Below are 18,333 nucleotides of genomic sequence, written 5' to 3' on the forward strand. Positions count from 1 at the left end.
CTCCTCCTTGCTCCTCCTTGCTCCTCCTCGCTCCTCCTCGCTCCTCCTTGCTCCTCCTTGCTCCTCCTCACTCTTCCTCGCTCCTCCTTGCTCCTCCTTGCTCCTCCTCGCTCCTCCTCGCTCCTCCTTGCTCCTCCTTGCTCCTCCTCACTCTTCCTCGCTCTTCCTCGCTCCTCCTCGCTCCTCCTTGCTCCTCTTTGCTCTTCCTCGCTCTTCTCGCTCCTCCTCGCTCCTCCTCGCTCCTCCTCGCTCTTCCTTGCTCCTCCTCGCTCTTCCTCGCTCCTCCTCGCTCTTCCTCGCTCTTCCTCGCTCCTCCTCGCTCTTCCTCGCTCTTCCCCGCTCCTCCTCGCTCCTCCTTGCTCCTCCTCGCTCCTCCTCGCTCTTCCTCGCTCCTCCTCGCTCTTCCTTGCTCCTCCTTGCTCTTCCTCGCTCTTCCTCGCTCTTCCTTGCTCCTCCTCGCTCTTCCTCACTCTTCCTCACTCTTCCTCGCTCTTCCTTGCTCCTCCTCGCTCTTCCTCGCTCCTCCTCGCTCTTCCTCGCTCTTCCTTGCTCCTCCTCGCTCTTCCTCGCTCCTCCTCGCTCTTCCTCGCTCTTCCTCGCTCCTCCTCGCTCCTCCTCGCTCTTCCTCGCTCCTCCTCGCTCTTCCTTGCTCCTCCTTGCTCTTCCTCGCTCTTCCTCGCTCTTCCTTGCTCCTCCTCGCTCTTCCTCACTCTTCCTCACTCTTCCTCGCTCTTCCATGCTCCTCCTCGCTCTTCCTCGCTCCTCCTCGCTCTTCCTCGCTCTTCCTTGCTCCTCCTCGCTCTTCCTCGCTCCTCCTCGCTCTTCCTCGCTCTTCCTCGCTCCTCCTCGCTCCTCCTCACTCTTCCTCGCTCCTCCTCGCTCCTCCTCGCTCTTCCTTGCTCCTCCTCGCTCTTCCTCACTCTTCCTCACTCTTCCTCGCTCTTCCTCGCTCCTCCTTGCTCTTCCTCGCTCTTCCTCGCTCTTCCTCGCTCCTCCTCGCTCCTCCTCGCTCTTCCTCGCTCCTCCTCGCTCTTCCTTGCTCCTCCTTGCTCTTCCTCACTCTTCCTCACTATTCCTCGCTCTTCCTCGCTCCTCCTTGCTCTTCCTCGCCTGTTCTTCTCTACCTGAGCCTTCATGACATGAGTGTGATTAGAAAGCGCTAATGGTGCGTCAGATGGCGGCGGCGGCGTGGGGCTCAGGGCGAGGTGACGCCTCGAGGAGGTGGAGGAGTGAAGCCTTCATCGTGGCGACTGCGCTGAGAGCGTTGTCACAGCTGCCTTTGTCTCTGTGCTGCAGGACTGAGCCACGGCGAGGACGACACCACCGAGTGCTTGTACTACAACGTCAACTACGAGATCGAGAAGACCAATCAGAGCGGAGTGGAGCGCTGCGAGGGCGAGAAGGACAAACGCTCGCACTGCTACGCCTCCTGGAGGAACAGCTCGGGCTCCATCGAGCTGGTGAAGAAAGGCTGCTGGCTGGACGACTTCAACTGCTACGACCGGTATGAGCGCACACCCCCAACCCGGTCTGAGACCCGGTCTGAGACCCCAACCCGGTTTTTATCTGTGCCACCAGCTCATAATGTTTCCCTGAATCTCTCAGACTCACAGAGATTCTGCAGCATTTTGGCTGCTTTTCAGCTGCCTGACACATGACGCAAGAGAATCAGAGAGAAACTTCTAGCTAAAGATAAGATAAGATAAGATAAGATAAGATAAGATAAGATAAGATAAGATAAGATAAGATAAGATAAGGCCAAACTTTACTGATCCCACGCCGGGGAAATTAAGTGCTTTGAGATAATTGTTATCAGTTTGTTTCACATCCAGCAGATCAGCCTGATGATGGACGTGGACTGTTCATGTCTCCTGATGGACGTCCGTCCAGTCGGGTCTCTCTTTCAGCTCTGGCTTTGGTCTCCTCCAGCTTCTGAGGGACATATCTGCTCTTTAGCTGCTAAAGGCTAAATGTCCACCAGCTGCTCTCTGACTGTCTGTGTGCTGTTTGCTGCTCAGCAGGAAGTGAACTGAGGCATTTTACTGCTTTTATTGTGAAAGCGACGCTGTGAGAGCGAAGCGCAAAGAGAAGTTTGTGCCCGACAGATAAACGATGAGCTGAACGTCACGATGAAGCTCCGTGAAGACGCCAAACATGAAAAAAAAAATCAGTTGTAGCTGCTCTATGTTACCTGCTGGGTTGGGTTCAGCTCAGCCCACAGCTCGTTTTTGACTCTGTTACCATGACAACAGTTAATATGGGGTGTCCTCCAGCGGCTGAGGACGGGGTCCAGTCTACATCCTGCCTGTCTACGCTGCAGCTGATTTATTTGTGTGTTAAGCTGCTGGCGAGCGCCGTGTGACGGGGCTGTATCAGCGACCGGCATACACCTCCACATTTCCCATCATCCCTCCAGCTTCCCCGCTGCGCCACTTTGATTGACAGCTGCCATGACTGGGCGCTTTGTAAGCGCTCGGGGCTGTTTGGGCAGCGACAGCGTTTGCTGCTGATGCAACAGAGCAGCGCGAGGACAGCAGCGCTGTCACACAGGAAGAGTCATTTTTCTGCGGTGAACCACATCACTGATGAATATCTCTCCACGTGGAGTCTTTAAGAATCCAATCAGAAATCTCTGATTCAGGTGACGTCTGTGATGGAGATCTTCAGCTTCACCGTCGTCGAATGTTTCACACGAGCAGATTTAACTTTGTTAAAGCGTCGGAGTCAAGTGTTAACGTGACAAAGCGAACCGGTCCCTCGCTGAATCACTGCCAGCAGCTTTTCACGTAAAATGAAATCAGACTTTCAGCTGAGGCGTGAGCACTGAGTCTGGTGATGGTAAACCTTTGGAACGAGCGCATGAAGGCAGCAAACGACGAACGTCTGACAGAAGTGTGGCAAGAAGGAAACACAGGTCAAAAGCTGCCATGTTTTTGATTCAGCCTCATCAGAGGATCCTTCATTTTCATAGATCCACCAGTCAACACACTGACATTCATGGACCAGAAGCTAAATGAGCGACGAGGCGGCGAGGAGTGACGTGATGATGAAGGTCCTCCTGTTCTCTTCAATCATCACGTGTGAAAGATCAGTTCGAGGCAAAGAAGACGAGAAGAGAAGAAAATGGTAAAACGTCTCTTTCGTGCGGAGACGGTGAAGATCGGCGCTCGCAGCTTTTCCCTCGACGCGGCTGATGTGCTGCAAATTTCCCGTTTTCCCCGAGGCGTCAGAGAAACCTGCTATTTGGGTCAAGTGCGAGCGCTGCCAGACGACGGCGACGATGCGTAGGATTCCCCAGACGCCGTTTGACTGACAGGTCTGCTGTTAGGCTCCACGATGACAGACAGGGTGGAGCGTCGCTCCACATACGAGATCTCTGCAGCGCTCGGAGCTTCATGTTACAGCACAGAACACAAGATCACAGTATCAAGCACGAGTACTTTGTTCTAATGGTCACAGTAGTACGCTGAGGAGTAGCAGCAGCAGTTGTTCTACAGTAACAGCTGAAGGAGTAGTTGTTACTAGTAGAGGTAATTGCAGTAGCAGCAGTAGCGGTAGCGGTAGTAGTAGTAGTGGCAGCAGTAGTACTAGTAGCTGTCATTGCAGTAGCAGTAGTAGTAGTAATAGTAGTAGTACTTGTAGTGGCAGCAGTAGTCATTGCACTAGTAGAAGTAGTCGACAGGATTCGTGCGCTGCCTTCGTTCTGCTCCTGGAAGGATGACAGGTGCATGATGGGAAGGAGGAGCTGGAGGCTGCGAGTGAGGCGAACTGATGGACGCAGCTACGGAAACGTGTGTGACGCCGCCGCTGGTGGAGGAAGCTGTGGCTGGCTGGTGACTCTGAAGGTCCAGACGTGGAGCGGTTTCAGGCTGACCTGTCGCGTGCTGCTTGATGGTCAAACACCAGCCTGAAGCGTTGGAAAAACAAACTCTTCATCTTCATCATCTCGTTGAAGTCAGGACCTGGTTGTCAGAAATGATCTTATTCCCATACTTGTTCACAGAACTTCTTATTTATTTTCATCTTCTCACAAGTTCTTGTTCATTGTGAAAGAATACACTGGTTGTGTTTTTGTCATCATATTTGATCGATAACTTATTGTTTCGTATGATTTCAGTCGATCTGAACGATCGCTTCCACACAGCTGAGTTGTTGAGCTGCAGTGACGGCGTCGCTCCAGCAGAGGCAGCGTTCAGTTAACAATGAGCTGATGTCCCACAGATCTGGTCTCACAGGTTTTGACCTGATGATTTGTCATAGACGACGGGACTGATGGACGTCTGTCTCCGTCTCTCAGGCAGGAGTGTGTGGCCACAGAGGAGAGTCCGCAGGTCTTCTTCTGCTGCTGTGAGGGAAACTTTTGCAACGAGAGGTTCACACACCTGCCTGATGTCACCGAACCCCGTGAGTCTGCCTTGTGATTGGATGAGTGTGTGTGTGTGTGTGTGTGTGTGTGTGTGTGTGTGTGTGTGTGTGTGTGTGTGTGTGTGTGTGCCACGTCTGCATTTAGTGTGTCTATATTTAACATGTTTACTCATCTCTAACATTCCATGAATCTGTGTGGTTTTACTTATCTCTACTTCTTCTTCGTCTTCGTCTTCGTCTTCGTCTTCGTCTTCGTCTTCGTCTTCGTCTTCGTCTTCTTCTGCATGTGTTGGTCTGTGTTTGAGAGAATCCCGGCTATTTTAACTCTAACTAAAGATTTTTAGACATGATCTTCTCTGGTAGAAATCGCTGGTGGATCGATCAAGTCGTCTACAGGGCGCCACTTTCCACACAGTGAATCTCGTGTTTAGCATCAGAATTGTTGGATTACTTTTGCATCGCGTTCGTAAGTTTTCCATCTAAACAGTTGCGTGAGTCCGCCTGGAGTCGGAGCTCTGAGGGAGCGAGACGCTGGATTCTGGATTCTGCTGGATGAGGCTCCAGTCCACCTCAGTGATGCCTCTGCAGACTCAGCTCTGCTGGAGAGACCGTGTCGCTGCTCCTCACCAGGTAACTGAGTGTCCGTTGGCCGGTCCAGACACCCCAGCACCGTCTGCTCTTTGATGAACTCCTGGACCTGCTGCCTCCACTCCCCTCCTCGATGAACAGAGCAGCAACACGACCCATCGGGAGTCACCAAAACGATTTTCACCTGCTTCTCCACCTCTTAAAGAACTGTGGAAAGTCTTTCTATCAGACCCCGTCCTCACTCAATCGTCCTCACTCCTTTAATAGACTCCTCAGCCTTCACACTGGGACCCAGTCCACCAGGAGGACGCAAAGTGACCTTCATGGACCATTTGAACTTGTTCTGGGATCATCGCCCCCCCCCCCCCCCCCTTCCTCTGCAGCACAACCTCAGTGCACTGTTTCCTATGAGAGCTCCCCCTGCAGGTCAGTCGTAAACAGTCCAGTACATGCAGCAGGACCGAGGCTGCCAGTCGGTTCAGTGGTGGCCTGCAGACTTTAAGGTCTGTCACCAGTGAGACGTTTTTTGTCATTTGATGTAGGTTTTATTGTTCTAGTTCTAGTTGAAGAAGTATGAGCACATGTCCCTGACTCTCGCCTCGGCGCTCGGACACTCGTGGTTTTCAGGACTGATTTCAGACTTTGGTCGTTTGCCTCCAACATTAAAGACCTTCTCAGCCCTCAGAGTCCTGCTCATACCATCAGATCTGCAGACCAGGTCTTAGTCCTCAGGGCCGGACTCAGAGGAACCATCCATCCATCGTCTATACTCGACTTTCCCTTTTTGGGGTTGCAGGGGGGCTGGAGCCTATCCCAGCTGTCAACGGGCGAGAGGCGGGGTACACCCTGAACCAGCCAATCACAGGGCAACATATACAGACAGACAACCATTGACGCCTCACACCTAAGGACAATTTAGAGTCACCAGTTAACCTAATGAGCATGTTTTTGGTCTGTGGGAGGAAACCGGAGAGAAGCCACGCATGCACGGGAAGAACATGCAAACTTCACACAGAAAGGTCCCGCCCGACCCGGGGATCGAACCAGCGACCTTCTTGCTGTTAAGCACACGCACTTGTTTAATGAAATGGTTTTTAATTGGTTTAATGTTCTTTTATTCATTCATTCTTCATTGTCTTTTATTTGTTTTTATGTCTTGACTGTGTGTTTTTCATGTGTGTGAACTTGATTAAGTTTTTTTTACTGTATTAACAAATGAACATGAGCATTTTGTGTGTGTGTGTGTGTGTGTGTGTGTGTGTGTGTGTGTGTGTGTGTGTCAGTGATCAAAGCCCCGCCCCCCAGTATCGGAGTGTTAAATGTGATGGTTTACTGCCTGCTGCCCGTCATCATGCTGTCTGTCGCCCTGCTCACCGCCGTCTGGATGTACCAACACCGGAAACCTCCATACGGACACGTGGACATCACTGAGGTGCGCGCGCACACACACACACACACACACACACACACACACACACACACACACACATTGTGAGGTCTTTATTCAAAATAAAGATGAAGATAGAAACATGACATGGCCCTCATGCAGCTTCGGTCTCCTCTCCACACAGTGAAACATGGCGTCGTAGCTCCCCCTAGTGACGGTCTGTGGTACTTCAGCTGTTTGTCTCCATCTCACAGGACACATCAGCACAGTGAAGACAATAAAACACACTTTATTAGTTATAGTAAAGAGCATAAATGGTCAGCAGCAGTGTGTGTGACATATTCTACTGCTGTTTGTTTAAAGTTACTAAGTGCTGGAGTTTGTCCGTCCTGCTACTCTCTGCTTGTTCTCCACCTCATTAATCTGACAGCTGTCCTCATTTTCTGATCAACATTTAACATGAAACACGGCCTCAGTCAGTCTGAAGTTTGTGTCCTCATCACGTTTGAGTCATTTCACCTCTAAACCTTCAGTTAATGACTGCAGACGATGCAGCTTTTCACACAGAAGCAAAGGAAGGTCCAGAAACCGAGAGCAGGTTCATGTCAGAGCTGGTCTTTCCCTGTCAGAGTCAGAGTCAGTGAATGCAGCACGATCAAAGCCTCTCTGCATGCTGTCAGTGTGATGCAAACCTTCACACATCATTCAGAAATATTCTACATTTGAACTTTAGTGAACTGAAACCTGGCTTTGCTCTCTCTGTCCTCCAGGATCCTGGTCCTCCTCCTGCCTCCCCCCTGCTGGGTCTCAAGCCTCTGCAGTTGCTGGAGTTGAAGGCCAGGGGGCGCTTCGGCTGCGTGTGGAAGGCCCAGATGATGAACGAATACGTGGCCGTCAAGATCTTCCCCGTCCAGGTTCAGACTCAGACCTTTCCTGCTGATTGCTCCTCCGCATTTTTTTATACCTGGAAGCTGTTTCACTTCTCCTCTTCATCCTCCTCCTCCTCCTCTTCCTCACAGAATAAGGACTCGTGGCAAAACGAGAGGGACGTGTTCATCACACCAGGCATGAGGCATGAAAACATCCTGCGGTACATCGCTGCAGAGAAACGAGGGAGTCACCTGGAGACCGAACTGTGGCTCATCACCGAGTTCCACGAGAGGGTGAGGAAGAGGAGGGGGGAGGAAGAGGAGGGATGTAATTATAAAGAACTTGTCAGCACAGTGCAGATAAACAGATGGCAGTCAGACCTCAGCAGCTCATCTTCACGGAGCTTCATCGTGACGTTCAGCTCATCGTTTATCTGTCGGGCACAAACTTCTCTTTCAGCTTCGCTCTCACGGCGTCGCTTTCACAATAAAAGCTGTAAAACGCCTCAGTTCACTTCCTGCTGAGCAGCAAACAGCACACAGACAGTCAGAGAGCAGCTGGTGGACATTTAGCCTTTAGCAGCTAAAGAGCAGATATGTCCCTCAGGAGCTGGAGGAGACCAAACCAGAGCTGAAAGAGAGACACGACTGGACGGACGTCCATCAGGAGACACGTCCATCATCAGGCTGATCTGCTGGATGTGAAACAAACTGTCTGATAACAGTCAAGTCAACAATGTGTTGAATCATTATTTCAGCACTTTCTTACTCTAGGACTTTTATCCAGTCCTCCTCCTCTTCCTCGCTGTGTCACAGCATTATATCTATATTTTAGAAAGTCAGTATCGATCCACGTCTGCTGCCTCAGTCCAGAGTTTTAACGTTTGGACAGACAACATGAGTTTGTGATGACTGATGGATCCGAGGATGGAAGCAGAACTGATTCAGAATCAGCTTCAGGTGTTCTTCCTGTTCCTGTCAGTTTCACGTGGTTTTGATGAAGGTCGTACTCGCTGTGTCTCTGCAGGGCTCTCTGTCAGACTTCCTGAAGGGAAACATCATCAGCTGGTCTGAGCTGTGTCACATAGCCGAGTCGATGGCCTGCGGCCTGGCTTACCTCCATGAGGACATCCCCCGACAGAAAGGAGAGGGACCCAAACCGGCCATCGCTCACAGGTCTGCTCCCCCCGTCAGGTTACTGAAGCCACGTTTAAGGTCGATGACGCTCTGTAGACGGTAGCCATTTTTCCACCTTTTTAGTGCTGACTTATCATAACGTGACGGCTCAGCGTGGCTCAGCAGCATGGTTCCTGTGGTTTATAGGCCTGGAGGTGTTGTGGGGGCTCAGCTCTGTCTGAAGGAGGGCAGCGTGTCAGACTCTGAACCCTTCCCTTCATGTCTTTGACTCTCTCAGGGATCTGAAGAGTAAGAACATCATGCTGCGTTCAGACCTCACAGCGGTGATCGGCGACTTTGGTCTCGCTGTTTGCTTCGAGCCGGGGAAACCACCTGGAGAGATGCACGGACAGGTGAGCTGCTGTGACCGAAGGCGGCCGTGGAGTGAATCCCTGAACGCCGTTTCATGAGTGTGTGTGTGTGTGTGTGTGTGTGTGTGTGTGTGTGTGCGTGCACAGGTGGGCACCAGGCGTTACATGGCTCCAGAGGTGTTAGAAGGAGCCATCAACTTCCAGAGGGACGCCTTCCTCCGAATCGACATGTACGCCGTCGGCCTGGTGCTGTGGGAGCTGGTGTCCCGCTGCAAAGCTGCTGATGGTAACTGACGCACATTTGTGTTATTCACGTAGTTTTGTAGAGAATACTGAGGTCAGTGTGCGACTGTGTCATCAGCATAAGAAAGAACAGAAGCATCACGTCTACGGATGAGAAAAGGGGGCAAGAAAACTGGTCCAAGGATTGACCCTTGAGGCACACCATACACCAGAAAAACCAGAAAACTGCAAAACTAACATTAGAGGTGTGCGTGTGCGTGTGTGTGTGTGTGTGTGTGTGTGTGTGTGTGTGTGTGTGTGTGTGTTACAGGTCCGGTGGGTGAGTACATGCTGCCGTTTGAGGAGGAGGTCGGTCAGCATCCGACACTGGAGGACCTGCAGGAAGTCATCGTCCACAAGAAGATGAGACCAGCCTTCAAAGACCTCTGGCTCAAACACAGCGTGAGTACACACACACACGCACACACACACACACACACACACACACACACACACACAAAATCACCAGCTTGTCATGTGACTGCTGATGACCTCACACACTTCCTGAAGTGCATTTCTTCTTCTTCTGCAGAAACACAGTCCACCTCCTCTCATCACTCTTGTGCTCTGTTTTAAATGTCCGTGCTTTTATTTTGAAGTCTCATAACATTCAGCGCATTTCCTGTGGTTTGGTCCGCAGTCACATGGTGTCTCTGTGGAACAGGAAGCTGAGAACTAAAATGTGGTCTCACCTGAATGTGGTTTTTCAGGGTCTGGCTCAGATCTGCGAGACGGTGGAGGAGTGCTGGGATCACGATGCCGAAGCTCGACTGTCGGCCGGCTGCGTGGAGGAGAGGATCTCCCAGGTCCGCCGCCTCACCGCCACCATCGCCCCACCTACCTCCGACCACCACGCCCTGATGGTCTCCACGCTCGCACCTGTTCCCATGGTAACCAATGTGGACCTACCGCCCAAAGAGTCCAGCATATGAGGAGATGGGACACAGACTTGTTGCGGAGGTCTGACGTTACCGGTGATTTTTCCTGAAGTTCGGTTCAGCTTCCTGTGAAAATGACCGAACGACACACACACACGCACACACACACGCACACACGCACACACACACACACACACATGCACCATGTTTTCTCAGTGGAATTTTACAGGCGACACCAGAAACACGGCGTGACAGCAGCTGCTATTTAACCTCTTTGGACTCCCCTTTTCTTTGATTCTCTTCGTCCTTTTGGACAAATATTACCAGCACACGTCCTCGTTTTCCTCGAGACTTCCTCAAGTCTTGAGTCATTCGTGTATTTTTTCTTTAAGCATGTGTGTGTGTGTGTGTGTGTGTGTGTGTGTGTGTGTGTGTTTTATGAGAAAACCAAGCACACACACAGGAAGCCCACACTGAAGGCATTCAGGTCCGACTCGTGAATGCTCGTCGTCTGCAGGTACCTCAGCGGCAGATTTTTTAACGTTCTCCTCGAACGTTCCTCCCTCTGCTGTCTTCTTCTACTCCTCCAGATCTGGACTTATCTACCTTCCAGGCAACCGCGTCACCTAACAACCACCTACCATCAACCTACCGTCGGGATGTTTTTTTACGACAATGCTGCAGAACTCTTGAAGGAACGCGATGACTGTTACACCACAAATACCAACAGCAAACTTTGGAACATTTGTTTTTCTACCTTTTCTCGGACTCTTTCTTTTCTATTCTTCTCCTGCGATCACACGCTACTACTCACACACGACAAACCTTCGGATCCAACGGGTTGTATCCAAACAGACAGGAAACAGGAAGTGAGGTCACAAGGAAAGACCGGACAGTGTTTGTTTTGAACATGAAGGCTTCCGTTCTCTTTTCTTGTGTTCAGCTGTTACAGTTTGAGGTCGAAGTCTGACAGGATCGCTTTTCAGGACCCAGGAGGCAAATGTCTTGCATGCAGAGATTTGATTGGCTGACTGAGCTCAACCACAGCATTTTGGTTGGCTCAGAAATAAATCTTCTCAGGTAACCAGGTCTACAGGGGTCGGAGGGGTTGGGGGAGGGGATTCGATGTGACGCAGTTTCCGCTCTCTGGAGGGGCAGGGCCAACTGCAGGTGGGAGTGGCTTATCTGAGGGTGCTCAAAGCCTATTGGCTATCCAGAATATGTAAATTTGCAAGGTGCCCAAACAAGGGGACAACACACGTTACCCTAAAAAAGGTGCAGGACCTCATGATGCATAGTTTATGCATTCAGGTCAGTGTGTGTGTGAGCACATGAGAGACTGTGTGTGTGTGTGTGTGTGTGTGTGTGTGTGTGTGTGTGTGTGTGTGTGTGTGTGTGTGTGTGTGTGTGTGAGAGTGTGAGTGCGAGTGCGAGTGTGTGTGTGTACAATGTGAACAGTCACATGACGTGACACGACGAGTTTTCTTTTTTTAAGTTTGTTTTATACTGTTCGTGTGTATGTTTCATGTTTTCAGTCTTACATAGCTGGAGGTCAGCGAAGGACCTGTGACCTTTGACCTCCTCAGCTCTGTCACCGCTCAGCGTCGCCACCTTCTGGTTGAGCCGCAGCACTGCAGAAATCTGTTTTACAGTTCAAACCGTCAGCGAGCAGAGCATCAGGCTGGTCGGTGTGAAGGTCTGCAGAGGTCAAAGGTCATCAGTCACCTCCAAACTTTTCCTTTTGTTTTTCCTTCAACCGGGACCAAACTCGGGTGCCGTCTGTCGCCTGGGAAACCGGCTGCATAGAGTCCAGATGAGGAAGTGGCTTCATCCTCTGTGTTAAAACACACGTCATCACTCACGACACGAACTGGAAACACAAACAAGGAAGTTCGTCTCACCGTTTTCTTTGTCTGCTGTTGTGTTGCTGTTCTGTCTGTGATGCCATACATGAATGTCTATGATGCTGCTGACGAAGACGAAGACGAAGACGAGGAAGATTCAGACTCAAAGATAAATATATTTCTGTATATTCCTTTTTATTGTTCATTTGACTTTCGGTGCATTGAACACATGCAACTCTCTTCTCTGTGCGGAGTCAGCGAAGCGGGACGAGGCGTTCGAGGAGCGTCGGGCATTCGACCGCGGGAACGACGACGCGCGGGAGAGAACGACATCGACTAATAAACGAGTGGAAAAGATAGGAAAAAAAACATCAAAACAATACTGCTCATGAACCACAGATCACCTCAGTACACCAGAAATACCTCAGAAGACTTTTCTACGTGTTGAAGTTCTGTTTCTAGATTTTATTAGTTGCTTTGACGACTTGTAGTCATAATATTTTATTGTGAGCTTTTATTCTTTGTTGTTTAATCTTTGATTTGAGAGGTCATTTTTTTACATAAACTCTCCAAACGATGAAGGAGAAATGGAACCAGGTCACAGCGAGACTCGAACCTCCACCTGTAAATACTTAACAGTGTTTTTTAGACTCAACTCAACTGAACTGCCGATATCAGAAGAGCACCTGGACCGAGCTGGACCGCTTCCCCATCCCGTCCTCGTCTCCTCATGACTCCCCTCCTCTTTGCTTCTCGCTCCTTGCCTTTTGTGTCCTTCACTTATCGTCTCCTTTTCATTTCTCCTCTCCACGTCTCCTTTCTTCTTTTTTTCTTTCCTCTTCTAGTCTCCTTTCTTTTGACTCATTTCCTCTCATCTCCTTTCCTTGTTCCTCTCCTTGTCTCCTTTATTCCTGCCTCATTTCCTCTCCTTGTCTTCTTTATTCTTGCCTCATCTTCTTTCCTGTTGCCTCCTTTCCTTGTCTCCTTCCCTCTGGCTTCATTTGTTCTCATTGTCTCCTTCCCTCTTGCCTCATATCCTCTCCTCATCTCCTTTCCTCCTGCATCATTTCCTACTGACCTTCTTGTCACTTCCTTTTCTCTGTTGTCTTCCAGTTCCATCAGACACTTCCTGTCTTCTTACCTCCTCACGTCTTCTCTCCTTGTCCCTCCTTTTTTGTCCTCCTCTCCTCGTTTCATCTCTCCTTCTTTCCTTCTCACCTTTCCTTTCTTGAGGTTTTCTCATGTTGTCGGTGTTTGTGCCTTTGACTGACTTCTGACATCTCTGGAGCTTCCTTCTTCACTTCCTGTCTGTCCTTCCTGTGAATGTAAAAGCTCATATTTTCCTGAACGTCACACCAGAATGCTTGTATGAAAATACATTTTGACTCAAACTGAAGGAAGCGACGCTCTGAGGACGTTCGGTCCCTTCAGGAGTCTTCCAGGTGTATTTTCTTACTCGTATCCAGGTGTGATCTCGACGTGACACAAAATCTTCTGAGACAACACTGACGAACACGTGACCCGACGGACGGACTCAGATCCAGGTGTTTCCAGGTGTTTTCAGGAACATATTACCTCATTAAAGCCACACAGGCAGAAACGGCGCTGATGGCGGATCTTCATCGTTCAGGTTTGCGGATGAGAAACACAGACTCATTTTCATATCGCAGATTCGTCACCAAAACCCTCAACAAACGTTGGAGCTGGACGGGAAACGTTGAGCAGAAAGGCGTCACGCTGTGGAGCGAAACGTTCCTTCGATCAGCATTTAGAGATCACAAATACAGTTAGCATCGTTAGCATCCCACCATGAAACCACTGGGGTATCAGAATAAATAAGGGGGACCAATGTGTTGAATGCTAACAATGCTAAAGGGCTCATTTTAGCTAACCCAAGTGCCAACACAGCAGATATTTCACCCTCATAATGTGACGTTCAGAGCGAAGCAGAAAATAAACGGACGTTCTTTGCATCCACGTCAATGAAACTCTTTCATCCTCCCCACATTAACTACAGCACACATACGCTGCGTTAGCTCGGACTGTTAGCACTGAGTCGGCTAATACACTTCTAAAGAATAACTGCTACCTTAGTAACCGTGCGGTGACCAAATGACGGCGACTCAGAGTCCAGGACGCTGATCGGAGTCAACGTGGCGGCAGTTTGGGGCTTCCACTCCGTGAGTCCTCCCGCTCAACTGTTCAGAAACGAGTCTGATCCGTTCTCAGTCCATCTCTGAGCTCAGAGGTGAACGTGTTGCTGCTTCTCATGTTTCATCCCGTTCATACTTATGAGGGGCCGGAATATTAGGAACACCTATCCAGCAGCAGCAGCTCTGAGCTCAGCCAGAAATAACTCAAACGGGACAGATACAGAACGAAGGGATCACATTCATCTGTCGCACGAGTCGTTAGCATCGATGCTACACAGCGGGAGGACGCAGCGAGCAGCGTTTCCCAGGTTTCTGCCTTCACAGCATTTCAGATGAAAAGTCTCCATGTCAAGGCTTGTTTTGGTTTCATGTGTCAGTGATGCTTCCATTTGGTGGCCAATCAAGTGCCTGTAAGGAGGAATCGAGAAGCGGCCGCTTGTCGGTTCCTCCTCAACATCGACAAGTCTTTGTTGTTTTAGTGAACGTTAGCCTCAGTCATGTATTCTGTCCTCACATGAACAGACGCAGGTGTGAGGAGGCGTCGCCCACACCTGATGATACTCACAATGACCCCTGACCCTGTGAAACCTTCCTCCTCCTCCTCCTCCTCCTCCTCCTCCTCTCATCCTGAGAGGAAGTGGCTCATGTGCCGAAAGGTCACAGGTGGACCGCAGGCCTGAGATCAGTCTTGCGCTCCATGTGGCGACTAAGCCGAGCTGACAGGAATGAAATGAAAAGGCGAACGTCTTCATCTTCCACACACACGTTCGCTCACACAAGTCTCATTCAGGCCTTTCATTGGCCGGAGGAGCTGCAAGGGGTTTCCCAGGCACGTGGTCAAGGGGTCACTGTGAACAAATGGCTGCTGTTTCTCCCCCGGTATGACGAGAGGAGGAGTCACGTGACACTGCAGGAGTCACGTGACTCCTCCTGGCTTCTTAACCTGAACAAACCAGGTGTGTAAAGATGGCCGCTTCCTGGAGTGACGTGTCAGTTCCTCCATTAACTCACCTGAAGGTGGCGTCTGAACGAACTGCTGTGGCTGCTGCACGTTATTCCAGACACCTTCCTCCTGACAGGAAGCACTTCCACCGCCTGCATGAAAACAACCATGTTGTGTTTCTTCATCTCCAAAGAAGGAACAAACTCTTCATCACTAAAAGTTTCAGTCTCCTCGTCATGAGATCAGATGAGACAAATGTCTGTTAACAGTGACGTTTCTGAAGAGTGAGACGTGATGGACGACGCCTGACTGCGTTCTCTTTATGTCCTCCTTCATTTGACGCTTCAGACGTTAACGTCAGACGCTAAGCAGAAGATACAATGAGCTGTTTCCATAGCAACACCATCCAGTTGAGCAGCGTGCAGCTCGCCACAAGCAGAGTTTGGACGCATGGCTTCATGTGAGACGAAGCTGGAGGACAGACGCGTCGCCTTCCAGCTGTCTGGACTTCAGGGACTGATGCCAAACTGAGAGGCGGCCATCTTTACAAACCCCCATCCTCTCCACCAGTGATGAAGGTGATGGTGATGGTGACGATGGTGTGAAATGTAAATCTTGTACCTTATGTTTCACTGTTGTAGCTCAGCTGTAGAACACAGAGACAAACTCGTACTACTGATTTAACAAATATGCTCTAAAAAATGGACGTCTGGTTTTCATTACTGTAAAAAAACAAAAACACGCAGATGTGCGAGCAGAGCTTTTCATTTAGTCTTTTAAAGTCTATAAATATAAATGTACGTATACAGCAGATGGAAGGATGTGTCCAGGCAGGAAACACGTTGAGTAAACTTCCCCATTCGATCCGTCCTGCTGCGACGCTCGAAGGTTCCGCCACATTTCTGTTCCCTCGACGAGAAGCAACGACGTGACGTAGACGTTTGATTTCAGGCCTGTTAGGAAGCAACTGTAGCTGTGTGTGTGTGTGTGTGTGTGTGTGTGTGTGTGTGTGTGTGTGTGTGTGTGTGTGTGTGTGTGTGTGTGTGTGTGCGTGTGTGTGCGTGTGTGTGCGTGTCATCACTGGATGAATGAATGTAGTTGTAGTCCTCACACACACACACACACACACACACACACACACACACACACACGCGCACACGCACACAGGCTGTTACTGAGAAATGAAGTGTAGAAGAAGAAGGCTTATTTCAGTTTGATCTTTTTTGTATCTGGAAATAAATCCTGTCAAATCATTCTGACTTCTGTCCTTTTGGCTTCGGTTTACTTTCTTTCCAAAGCTCATCGCTTTCATTCAATCCTCCTTTATTTTCTTCTTCATCTCTCTGAACGACTCGTTTATTGTGAATCTCGACACGTTTGTTCTTAAATGAGGGAGTTTGAGTAAGCAGATGTGTCGCTGATGTTGATTTGGTAAAATCAGACAACAGATCTCAGAGATGTTTGACGTCACTTTCACTGAGGAGAAGGTTCAGCCTGTTCTTCATCGCAGTGATCGAATGTTTGGAATCTAAACTGAAGATTGTTCCTGAAGTCCTGCAGCAGAGCTCAGTTGATGTGGACGTCCATCGCCGTCTGTCTCTGTCTGTCCCACACGGCTCACAGGTAGGAACGCTTCGGTGAAATGATTGAATCGTGTATTTTGAAGCTTCAGCACATTTCAGCGACACTGTGTTCATACTGATAATCATATGAAACGTTCACGCTGTTGGAGCCTGTCTGCGTTGTGGTCAGTGTGTGTTGACTTGGTGTAATTCCCTCTTGTGTACAGTGGGTGGAGTCTGAGGACAGGTGCAAACAGGTGGAGCTGGAATCAGAGAGCAGCATACCAAGGAGCCGTTTGTGGGACTGCTCAGGGTGGAGGATCAGCTGGTGGATAAATAAACACACCTGAGTCTGAAGATATGGACGATTGTGGATTATTTAACAGACGTGCTGCACAAAGGTGACGGCGCCCCTCAGAGGCTGGAGGGGTCGGTTTTTTGTCCAGTCACTTTAATTAGCGTGTGGAAACACAGAGAAACTTTCAGAGCGAGGAGTGTCGGTGTGTCTGCAGAGACTGCAGGACAGAGCAGTCCACATACACTGATGACACTGTCTCATCCACAGGGACACACAGGACACGCTGGACTCTTTTAGAACTTTCAAGCCTTCGAAGCTCAACTTTAGAAAAAAATCAGTAGATATAATCCTGAGGACAGATTAATGAAGCTAAGCTCTGCTCATGTCTATCGGCTGCATCATTCAGTAGAGAGAGTGAGTCCGAGGGTTCATCACAGACATCTTGAAGGTCTGTCTCCAGCTGGACAGCTGGATCCTGGAGACTCCAGTCTGGAATTCTTTATGTGTAAAGAAGCCAGATGTACAGTTGTAATATTAAGTATTATAATCACACAGAATGTGTTTCTGTTGTTGTTATCTGACCCACTTCGGCCTCCGTAGTCAATATGTGGAACATTTAATACTCAGTTTCTGTACCTCTACATTCACCTTTGGGGGTGCCCCTCCTATAAAGGGGGTCTCCCGCCTTATCTCTCCCTCTTGCTGTTGTACTTCATGGGAGAGGTCAGCGTCATTGCTCTCGCTGTAACGTCTGTGTTTTAGCGCTTTTAAGTTTTGTTTGTAAATTCATTTTTGAGCCTTTTTGAGCCTTGTTGTATGATATTCTAACAAATTCCTGTGTCACTTTATTTGTGAGGGGCTCAAGTTGTATGGCTATAATTTACGGAGGATTCAGTCTTTTACGTCTTGCTGTCAGCTGCCAAAATTAAACGGAGACAGCCTCCAGAGATGTCTATGGTTCGGGCCTCTTCATCACAACACAACGCAGAGTCCTCTAGAGTCCACCGGTTACACACAAGCAGCTAGAAACTCTACGCTGTATTAATACACGCGTGTTAACTACCTACGAAAGTACACAGAGTTACAGAGTTGGTCGTGTAATTCTACCTGTATCTGAAGTCCAACCAGCCTGTATTTTAATTAGAAATCCTACATTTTTAAACGGTTCGTCTCTCGTTGCTTCGGTCGTCTGTACTGAAGTAGCACAGCTAACCGACGGAGGCTGGTCAGAAGGAGAGGCGGCAAAATTAAAAATCTGAGCTTTGTACAGAAATAGTTTATTTATTTTTTTATTATATTGATGCTGAATTCACAAGGAGACAGCCGTGTTTTTTTAAAGAGAGTTTGGTGTAATATTTTCCCTGCAGAAGAGCTTCAGTTCAAAATGTCTGTGTCTATTTTTAACGTTTACTCACCAGCACAGAAACATTGGCTAACCGCTAAAGTGCAATCAGGTTGTCAGACATTCAGTGAATCCAGTTAGTTATTGGTGTGATTAATGATTTACAATCTGGGGCCCGTTGCACAAAACTAGGATAAGGGATTCAGCCGGGATATGTTGGTGATCCTGGCTCAACTTATCTGTGATCCAGTTGCACAAAAGCAGGATAGCGGAAAGTGGGAAATGTTATGGGATGAGTTACCATGGAGATTTATTGTGTGGAGCTTCGCCTGCTC

At 49.3% G+C, this 18,333-nt stretch overlaps 1 protein-coding gene across 1 annotated transcript in view; it reads left to right on the forward strand.

Moving 5' to 3' along the window:
- Positions 1-14,047, forward strand: part of acvr2ba (activin A receptor type 2Ba) — a 33,217-nt gene extending 19,170 nt beyond the window's left edge. Inside the window, exons 2-11 of the mRNA XM_070986634.1 lie at positions 1,297-1,504; positions 4,298-4,404; positions 6,237-6,385; positions 7,111-7,254; positions 7,360-7,503; positions 8,237-8,385; positions 8,624-8,738; positions 8,844-8,982; positions 9,250-9,380; positions 9,689-14,047. Coding sequence (XP_070842735.1) covers positions 1,297-1,504; positions 4,298-4,404; positions 6,237-6,385; positions 7,111-7,254; positions 7,360-7,503; positions 8,237-8,385; positions 8,624-8,738; positions 8,844-8,982; positions 9,250-9,380; positions 9,689-9,910 — 1,508 coding nt within the window. The 3' untranslated portion in view covers positions 9,911-14,047. The remainder of the gene's footprint in view (positions 1-1,296; positions 1,505-4,297; positions 4,405-6,236; positions 6,386-7,110; positions 7,255-7,359; positions 7,504-8,236; positions 8,386-8,623; positions 8,739-8,843; positions 8,983-9,249; positions 9,381-9,688) is intronic.
- The last annotated feature ends 4,286 nt before the right edge of the window (positions 14,048-18,333 follow it).

The sequence above is a fragment of the Chaetodon trifascialis genome, chromosome 18 (genome assembly GCF_039877785.1).
Source record: "Chaetodon trifascialis isolate fChaTrf1 chromosome 18, fChaTrf1.hap1, whole genome shotgun sequence".
In the NCBI taxonomy this organism is placed as follows: Eukaryota; Metazoa; Chordata; class Actinopteri; order Chaetodontiformes; family Chaetodontidae; genus Chaetodon; species Chaetodon trifascialis.